Source organism: Mus caroli, chromosome 7 (genome assembly GCF_900094665.2).
Source record: "Mus caroli chromosome 7, CAROLI_EIJ_v1.1, whole genome shotgun sequence".
In the NCBI taxonomy this organism is placed as follows: domain Eukaryota; kingdom Metazoa; phylum Chordata; class Mammalia; order Rodentia; family Muridae; genus Mus; species Mus caroli.
Genome location: NC_034576.1, coordinates 15,792,256 through 15,802,197, shown reverse-complemented (window position 1 = coordinate 15,802,197; position 9,942 = coordinate 15,792,256). Strand labels below are relative to the sequence as shown.

The 9,942-nt window shown below is 52.1% G+C and overlaps 1 protein-coding gene across 1 annotated transcript in view; it reads right to left on the bottom strand.

Annotated features, from left to right (window-relative positions):
* Nucleotides 1–6,616, bottom strand: part of Slc1a5 (solute carrier family 1 member 5) — a 17,416-nt gene extending 10,800 nt beyond the window's left edge. Inside the window, exons 1-4 of the mRNA XM_021166041.2 lie at nucleotides 5,503–6,616; nucleotides 2,264–2,306; nucleotides 1,563–1,607; nucleotides 1,038–1,079 (exon numbers count right to left, since the gene is read on the bottom strand). Of these exons, the coding sequence (XP_021021700.1) occupies nucleotides 1,038–1,079; nucleotides 1,563–1,607; nucleotides 2,264–2,306; nucleotides 5,503–6,077 (705 nt within the window). The 5' untranslated portion in view covers nucleotides 6,078–6,616. The remainder of the gene's footprint in view (nucleotides 1–1,037; nucleotides 1,080–1,562; nucleotides 1,608–2,263; nucleotides 2,307–5,502) is intronic.
* Nucleotides 6,617–9,942: the final 3,326 nt, after the last annotated feature.

The following is a 9,942-nucleotide window of genomic DNA, read 5'->3' as shown; positions in this document are numbered from 1 at the left end:
AGCTGGGCGTGGTGGCGCACGCCTTTAATCCCAGCACTCGGGAGGCAGAGGCAGGTGGATTTCTGAGTTCGAGGCCAGCCTGGTCTACAAAGTGAGGAGAGGAGGCGTCAGCTCGGAGTAGATGGGGCTGGGATGGAAGCTGGACCCCAGCATTCACATCACGAGCCAAGTGTCCTACAAACACCTCTGACTCCAGTTCCAAGGAATCAACCTCTTCTTCTGGCCTCTGTGCACAAAAGCAACACACATCTCTCATAGCACTGGGGGTTCTGGGCAATGGACAGGATCAGATCGGCACTGTAGACAGACCCTCTGGGCATAAGGTTAAGGGTGGGTGGGATCCGGTAGGGGAAGCCAGTGAGGGGCTGGAGGTGTGGCTTGGGACTGGGGGCTTGCCTCGTACCCATTAGGGCAACAGCTGATCCCAGAACCTCAGGAGATACTGACAACTATGGAATCCCATAGGGTCTCTCAAAGCCCAGGCTGGCCTCTTAACTCCAATGTATCCAGAGATAACCTTGAACTTTGATCCTTCTGCACCCCCACACCCTCAATGTGGGATCACAGGCACACACCACCACCTGACTTGCTTACACGCTGTCGGGGACTAAAGCCTGGGCTTCACTCACACTAAACAAACATGCCAGACACTGAGCTATAGCCTCAGCTCCAAAGGCAGCAGACTTCTGTGTTTTGCTTTTTTTTTTTTTTTTTCTGTTTTGATTTTTCAAGATAGGGTTTCCCTGTGTAGCCCGGCTTGCTTATTTTTTTTTAATGTGCTTGCCTGCATGTCTATCTGTGTGAGGGCATCAGATCTCCTGGAACTGTAATTAAAGACAGTTGCCAGCTGCCACATGGGTGCTGGGAATTGAATTCCAGGTCCTCTGGAAGAGCAGCCAGTGCTTAACTGCTGAGCCATCTCTCCAGCCCTCACACTATGTTTTTGGGGAAGACTCAAACAGCAGAGGGTGGGGGGCAAACTGAAAAGCCACAACGGGCCGGTGGTGTGGAGCTTCCTCAGCCCTGGCCTTGCTTACCTGGACCATGGTTGCATTGATCTCCCGCTGTATACAGGATTGCTGCAGGCAAGGTTGGAAGGATTAGTGCCAACTGTCATCATGGCTCCCACTTCTATGCTAGAAACAGCAATGCCCCAGCCCCGGCAACCAACCCCTCTACCCCCAACTTCTAAGATAGTCTCTTGTAGCCCAGGCTAGCCTAGAACTCCCTATGTAGCCAAGGGTGACCCTGGGCTCCTGAAATATTTGTAGTCATTCTATTTATTACTGGAGTCACAGGTGTGAGCCAGCATGTCTGGTTTATGCAGTACTGAGGATGGAACCCAGGGCTTTGAGCATGCTAAGGCAAACTCTCTACCCCCCCCCCCCCCCCCCCCCCCCCCCGAGCCACAACTGCAGTCCCAAGGATTGCACACTAATCCCAAGTTTAAATCTAAATTCACACTAACCTTTTGGAAGATTCAAAAGACAAAGAGGGGAAGGGGGGGGGGGGACTACACTGGCCCAGTGGCAAGGCTGTTGGGTCTGCACACATCAGCTCACCGGTATTTTACATGAGTTGTCTTTGGGTTCATATGAGGTAGCAAACTGCAGATGGGGTGGGGGGAAAAAAAATCAATGTCCGTTGTCACCAAAGCTACACAAAGCTCCAAACCAGCCCCAAGCATCCCTCATTCCTCCCATCCTTTCCCGTTTTAAAGACAAGGTCTCTTGTAGCCCAGGCTGACTTCTAACTCCCTATGCAGTCAATGATAACCTTGAACTCCTGGTCCTTCCTCATCCACTTCCCAAGCCCTGGGATTACAGGTAAGAGCCATTCATGCCAGTTTCACTTATTGAGATGCTATCTCCTTGTGTAGCCTCAACTTTCGGCTCAACCTCAGCCTTTCTGAGCTAGTATTACAGGCCCCACCAAGCCTCTCCCATAATCTCATTTCTTTTTAAAATTTAACTTGGTGTGTATGTGTATATGTGTGTGTGGCGCATGTGGCCCCCCGAATGTGTTTGGAGGTCAGAGGACAACTGCGTGTTCTGAGAATCAAACTTGAGGTTGTCAGCTCACACAGCACCTGTTGTCTGGCTGTCTGGCCAGCTCCCCAGAATCTCACTTCTTAGTAAGAAAGGCAGGGATGAGTCTCAGTGGCAAACCCAGAATGCTCTTGGCAAACTCATACATGCATTTCCCTTTTCTTATCGGTCACCATCCCACCCCTAAGCCCCTTGTCACACCCCAGAGGACTCACAGAGCGGAAGGCAGCAGACACCAGATTGGAGGGGAAAATATTCCTGCAGAAACAGACACCGATGTTAGATGCTGTCATGGGAGGGTGGGAAGGAGGCAGCGCAGGCAGAGAGGGACGGGGCTGGCTTCCAGGAGGGTGGCGATGGAAATCTCGCTTGGTGGCTTAAGAAGGGGATCAGAAAGTGCTGCAGTCACATTCTCCACACATACAACCCCACCTGACTTTTTTTATTTTTATTTTTTTGATAGTGTCTCACTGTACAGTCCTAGCTGGCCTTGAACTCACTGGAGAGCCACCTGCCTATGCCATTGTGCTGTGATTAAAGGCCTGTGCCATAGTGCCTGGCCATAAACATTTAATTACTGGAGGGGGGGGCGGCGCGCAGAGCATGTGTGCCCCTACTTGTGTGCAGGAGTCTGTTTTCTTCATCTCTTGTGATCAGAGAGCAACCTCAAGTCATCAGGCTTGGCAAAAAAAAAAAAAAACAAAACAAAAAAACCCCTTAAGCCCTGAGCCTAACCCCCACCAATCTTTCCCCCCCATGATAGAGGTAGAACACAAGGGCCTTGCCCACTCTACTACTGAACTACATCCTCAGAGCTACTTTTATTTTTTGAGACAGGGTCTTGCTAAGTTACCCAGGCTAGCCTTAAACTGTGTGAGCCCAGGCTTGCCTCAGACCTGTGGTCCTTCAGTCCCTTGGGTAGCTGGAGATACAGACAGTCTAACACAGGCTGGCCAGCACACCTTTTCCAGGATGTGGGAGTTTCAATTGGCCTCTTCTGGCCCCAAGAAGTTGAGGTTTCAGAACCAAGGCGGGGTGGGGGTGGGAACAAGGCTTTTGAGAGGCAGGCAAGGAAGGGCAGGGTCACACCAGACCTCAGCTCCACACCCAGCAACCATTTAATACCCTGGGCGTCTTGCATCAGCTCCTTCCTGGAGGGCTAAGGACAGGGTGATCCCTAAGGAGCAGGCTGGTGGGTCTGGTGGGTTGGAGGGCATGGGGAGGACCTGGGCATAATGGATGGTGGCCTGGAAGGCTAAGCCACACGGGGTGGGACCGCTGTTCCGGTTATGAATATGCATGTGTCCTTGCACGGCTGCTCGTGCGTGGCAGGTGTTTGCCCTATGCCAGGTGGCACAGCTACTGCTTTACATCGTCCAACTCCTTTTTAACTGAAGGGGACTCCAGGTGTGTGGGTGCAGGCATGGGGCCAGCTGAAAGGACAAGGTTACACAGTATGACCCCGTCTAAAACCCCATGGATAAATAAAGGAAAACTAAGGCAAGAAACTTTCTCGAGAGAGATTGTCCTTGTTCTTGGGAAGAGAGAGGTCCTCATGTGGCCCGGGATGGCCTAGAACTCCTGATCCTCTTCCCCCCGCCTCACCGTGCGGGGGTCTGGCGGTGTGGGGCAGCCATGTATGACTTGTACTACCTATCCTCTTGAACACGGGCTTAAGCATTCACATGGCCAGGGGTGGGATTGAAGGTGGCACCATGCCAGTGGTGACGCATGCCTTTCCAGCACTCAGGGGACAAGAGGCAGGTCAGGGATTTCTGAGTCCCAGGAACAGAGAAAACCTAGCTCAACAATCCCTCCCCCTGCCCGGGAAAGAAACAAAACAAAACAAAAAAAAACAAAACACCTTAAAAGAAAGTGGTCCTGTGCGGGAGACTGGGGGGTCAGGGGGAGCTAGATGAAGATTCCCAGCATGCATATGGCAGCTTACAACCACCTCTAACTTCAGTCCCAGGGAATCCAATAACCTCTTTTGGCATCTGCAGGCACCAGGCACACATGTAACGCACACACATACATGCAGGCAAGACACCCACACACATAAAATAACAGCGTAAAGAGTATCCAGTCCCTCGTGGGTATGTATGTGTGCCTCCCAGCTGGTTTAAGGCCACGTGGGCTTCTCAGTGCCTAGGTTTACATGCTTGAAAGCTGGGCGTGAAGTATCCTGGCCTAGAGAGTGTGAGTTCCAGCTGTTTTGAGCTTGCCTGGGAGGAAAAGCCTCAGCTCACAAACAGCCTGAAGGTGGGTGTGCCAACTTGCCGCCCAGGGCAGGGCCCAAGATCCAGCTAATCTCCACCAGCCAGAAGGCATCCTCAATACGGACACCAAGGGCACAACCCTTCATGTCATCCCATACGATGGCCCAGAAGCAGAGGATGCCCGGTTTTCTGACTCACCGCTTCCACATCCCCACCACCCCACCCACCCCACTTCTCTCTTCCTTCCAGGAAGTCCCCAATCTGAAGATACTGAATCAGAGGCCCTCATGGCAGGACCACGTGGACCGGGAGTCTAGAGTCCTCCAAAGTGGAAAGGGTACAAGGATAAAATGTCTCTCTCCGCTTTGGGGAAGGCACTGAAGGGGACATACAAGAGGAAATGAGATGGTAGGGCTGGGAGGGCGAAGGCACCGGAAGTCTGGCTGCCTGGCCCAGGTGAACCAAGTAGGGTTAGAGTGAACAAGAAGCTGTGTCCCGGGGACATGTGAGCACACTCCTATCGCTGGGAATCAGGCAGCCTCTCACATCACCATTGGGCCTCTAAAGGCTCATAGGAGTGAAAAGGTCACAGACCCTGGGTCCAAATCCTTATCCAGGAGCCTCATCTCTGCCCCTTTGCCACCCAAAGAATCCCCCCAGAAGTTTGCACAACGTTCTTGTTTGTTTTTGTGGTTCTTCATAACTTTTATGGGGGGTGTGGCTCTTCTTAGGGCAGGCCTTGTATCTTTTATAACACTTCCCTTGCAAGCCAAGGAAGGAGGCTGAGGCAACGAGAGCAGCCTGAGCTACTTGTAGCAGACTTGTTTTCAGTAAGCTAAATGATGCTCCTTCATCCCAGCCACTAGGGTGATGGAGGTAGGGAGCTAAGGAGTTCAAGGGCAGGCTTGGCTGTACGAGACCCTGTACTGTCTCCAAAAAGCATAACAAGACTAAGAAGGTTTATGATTTTTCCTTCCTCTAAAAGCCCTCCATGTTTAGGCCCGCCCCCAAATTTAGAGAACTTCCGTAAAAGTTCACCCTTCCAAGATGTTAGCGGTCCTGTCACCGTTACCTTATTTTCCTAGATTCTAGAAGGCATGTCTCAATCTGGAGGACCTAACCTTGGTGACTAGTGGCGGCACACACGGGTAATCCCTGTACTCAGAGGGGGTAAAGCAGAAAGATTGCACGCTTGCACTGGCCCCTAACCACCCCACTGCCTGGCGGGAACGTACCTCACGAGATCCAGAAAGGAATCCAGCACCTCTTTGGTTGGTGCACTGCGGGCACAGGGGTCTACAACAGAGTCGTTGATGGCGGTGATGGCGGTAACGGCGGCGCCCGGCTTCAGCGCCAGGGCCAAGCCCACGCCGAGCGCCGACGCGAGCAGTGTGGTGACCAGGAAAAAGAGCAGCGCCCAGGCGCCCACACGACCGAGCGCGCTAGGGTCCAGGCTGGCTGCACCCCCGATCAGGCTGCACACCACGAGCGGCAGGATGATCATCTTCAGCAGACGCAGCAGCAGCTCTCCCGGGAAGGCGAAAGCGGTCAAGCGCGCGGGACCCAGCGCGTCAGCACCGCCCGCCGCCGAGACCCCCAGCCCCAGCCCCACGCCAGCCACCACCGCAGCCACCGTGAGCAGCACCAGCAGGTTGGCGCGAAGGCAGCGGCGCACCCGGTCCCGGGAACCGCAGCAACCACCTGCTTTCGCACTCTGGTCCTCTCTGGATCCCAGCGCGGGACCACCGTTCGCGGTGGAATCCACCGCCACTACCCCTTTGGGGTCAGCCTTAGGGGGATCCACTGCCATGCTGAGCCGTAACAGGGAGGTTCCTTGTGCGCCTAGAGACTAGGTGTGACGTCCTTAGGACCGAGAGTGGAGGCTGAAACTTTGCAGCGGTCCTTGAAGTTGTGCGTCCACCGGATCTCGGAAACTGGAGGGTCCTAGGATCCCTGAGCTGTGCGCGGAGATCCCTTTATTTTTCCTGGTGATGTCGAATCCCCGAAAACTAGGAGTTGAGAGCGCCTGGGTAGATTTTCTTTTTTGTTGGGGGTAGGGAACAGCTCTTCAGAGGGTTCTTTGACTCCCTGAAGGAGTAAGGAAACTCAGGTAGCCGAGGTCTTCAGGAAGCTCAACCCAGGTGGCATAGATCCGGGATGCCTGGCTCCGGGAGACCGAGATCCGTGATCCCAGGATTAGGACGCCTGGCTCTCGGACTCTTGGGTACTGGAGCCCTAGGAGTGGACCGAGCGTTTCGGGCTCTGGAGAGAAAAATCAAATTTCCAGATGCAAATAGGAAGCAACCCGGGGATCTGGAAAGTGGCACCAAGGAGCCAAGGAGAAACCTCCCAGGCCGCGCCGCGTGTCTCTGAGGCGGCTGGACGGAAGCGACCAGGATTAAAGACGGAGGGGCGTGACTTGAAAAGGCGGAGGGCGTGACTTGAAAAGGCGGAGGCCGTCCCGCAAGCGCTGATTGGTTATGGAACATTCGGCGCCAGGTGGCGAGCGAGGGGCGGAGCCAAGATCACAGTGGGCAACCTAGGCTGAATAACAATGCATAGCCAGGGGCGGGGCCGGGGAAAGGGCGCCGGGCCAGAGAGGGTGCAAAGCCTCCAAAAGGGGCGGGGCGTTGGGAAACTATCCAACCCACACCCACCCATACGCACCTCACTCCTGGTCAAAAGAATCTAATTGTGGGTCATATCTGATATTCCACAGAAGGACCCCTAGAAAGGGCAGACAGATGAGTGGCACACACCTTTAATCCCTGCTCTCAGGAGGCAGAGGCAGGCAGATAGATCACTGTGAGTTCAAGATCAGCCCTGGTTGGTCTACAGAGCGAGTTCTAGGGCTGCCGGGGCTACATAAAAAAAACCCAGTCTGTAGAAACAAATGGGGGAGAGGGAGGGAGGAGGGGCCAGTAGGCCCCAACATTGAATGTGGGGGATTTGAACTCAGGCCCTCATGCTTGAGCTGCAACCCAGTCTCTTTCCTCAGATAGTCACAGATTGGGTGCTCCTCACAGGAGCATGGTACATGCAACACACACAAATAAACAAATATATAAAAAAAATGTAGCAAAAAAATTTAAATGGCCAGTTCACCACAAACATTCTTAATTTAGACACTCCAACTGTAAGAATAACAGACTTAGAGAGGAGGAGGAGGAGGAAAGAGGCCTGCTGAATCCAGAATCTTTGGGACAAGTAGGGTGGGGAAAATGAGGCTGAAATTTGTGGATCAGGATTGGCTAGGAGCGTTCTGCCCCATTGCCTGCCCCCAGTAAGAGAAATACTCAAACTGGTTCCAGCCAGCTCTTTGGCCCAACCTCCTACCCGGATTCCTTGTGATTTCATCAGTGGGAGAAAGGTCTGGGGCTTCCCAAAAGGTGAAGCAGGGCAGTGAGAGGCTGGGCTGAAGGAGGAGGACAGCCAAGAGTCCCTTCCTGAACTCTGTTGACCACTTGAGAAAACCCTGAAGAATGGCTCTTTTGGAAAGTCTGGTGCTTGCCTGGAGGTGGAGCAGAGGAGACTACAGGGCTCAGTCTGTTCTACCAGGAGCTCACCCGCAGCTCTCAGGACTGCAATCCCAACTATGGAAGGATTCCAAGGTCGTGACCAGCCTGGGCCACAGACATCAGGAGTAAAGATGGGAATGAGGGGCTGGTGGGAAAGGCTAGCCTGAGAGAGGACAGGGAGGGCTTGTTGGAGAAGGAAGCAGGGTTTCTTCGTGTGACTCTGACTATCGTAGAACTTGCTCTGTAGACCAGGCTGGCCTTGAACTCCAAAATCCACCCGCCTCTGCCTCCCAGCTGGTATTAAAGGCATGAACCACCACCACCACCACCACCCGGCTCCATCATAGCTTTTGAAGGATAGTGTTGTTCACTGGAATCCCAGCACTCCCAAGGCTGAGGCCGTTATATTGTTATAATTCAGAAGAGGCTACCCTGGTTACCCGTAGTGAGTGGCACCGGGACGCCCTGTCTCAAGCCAAGAAACTATGTGGAGGATGTGTATAGGTTTTATGTGAACATTACATCATCTTTTCATTGTTAAAAAGGTTTGTTTAATTGCATTTATTTGCTGTGCGCGTGTGCATGCTCATGAATGTGTTGAAGCCAGAGAACAACTTACATTATTAATAGGCTCTCTCCTTTTATCATGTAGGTCCTAGGAATAGAACTCGGGTCTTCAGGCCAAGCAGCAAGCACCTTTACTCATTGGGCCTGCTCTGTCACCCTGTTTATGTATTGTCTTCCCAGCAACCATGTTTTCTTGGCTTACTACGAAAACCAGCACTCAGCCGCACGTGATTCTGCCATGTATATGTTTCGGTTCCCACAGTTAAACCCACGTCCACCCACGGGACTATACAGATTTCAGTGGCCGAAAGCACTGAGAGCTAGGAGCTAATGACATAAATGACCCCATTTCCTGCTGCCCTTTCAAACCTTCCTCTTCACTTGAAGGAGATTTTAGCAAGGTCAAATAGCTCCCACTGGGAGACAGAATGCCCCCATAACCACAGGATTCCTGCAGAACTCTTAGGTGAGTTTGCATACAGATAAGACATTTGAATTCTGCAACAATGGAGAGTAGCCGAGGAAAGAGGAATGAGACTGGAATGTGGAATCAGAAGGAACCCATTTTTTACCAATATTGAACCATTTTGCCAATTTTGAACTGTTTAGTAATTTAACTACACATTCTGGAAAAGAATGTATTATTATCTTTTCTCAAAGAAGGGAGAGAGTTGGGGAGAAGGAAGGAAGGAAAGGAAGAAGCAAGGGAGGAGAGAGGCAGGACAGATCTATTAGAATCTGGACGTAACACGAATGGCTGAGCAATAAACCTTTGCTTCTGTATTTGATTTCATTTTATTTTATTTTTATCGTATTATTTTACATGTATGGGTGTTTCACAGGCATCTGTGTCTGTGTGCCATATGTGTCTGATATCCCTAGAGGCTGAAAGAGGGCATTGAGTTGGTTAGATCTGTAGTCACAGATGGTTGTGAGCCGCCATGTGGGTGCTGTGAAGTGAAATAGGGGCCTTTGGAAGAGCAGCCAGCTCTCCAGTCTCTAAACCCTCCTCTTTGTAACCCAGCAGGCAGTCGGGACCCTTTGTGATTGAGGTGGAACCTACCTAGTCCATACCCACTGAAGCAGCCTGGCTAGCACGTGGAGGGATGTGACTGCAGGCTCCACCCCCACCCCACCCCCCACCCCCAGATCACAAACCACGCTCTGAAACTGAATTCTTGTGAATAGTTGCCCAGGCCAGAGGCTTTGGCTTGTTCCCGCTAGCCCCTAACTCAATTATACTGTTTATCTTCTAAGTGCTACCATGTAGCTACTTTTCTCTCCTCAGGGTCATGTGACCATCTTCCTCAGAGTTTAAGGTGATCTCCCGTGTCTGACTCTATCCCAGACAGAAATCCTCTCTCTGTACAGAACTTCCACCTCCCCATTTCTTGCCTAAGCATTTTGTTGTTTTTTTGTTTTGTTTTGTTTTGTTTTGTTTTGTTTTGTTTTGTTTTGTTGAGACAGGGTTTCTCTGTATAGCCCTGGCTGTCCTGGAACTCACTTTGTAGCCCAGGCTGGCCTCGAACTCAGAAATCTGCCTGCCTCTGCCTCCCAAGTGCTGGGATTAAAGGTGTGGGCCACCACGCA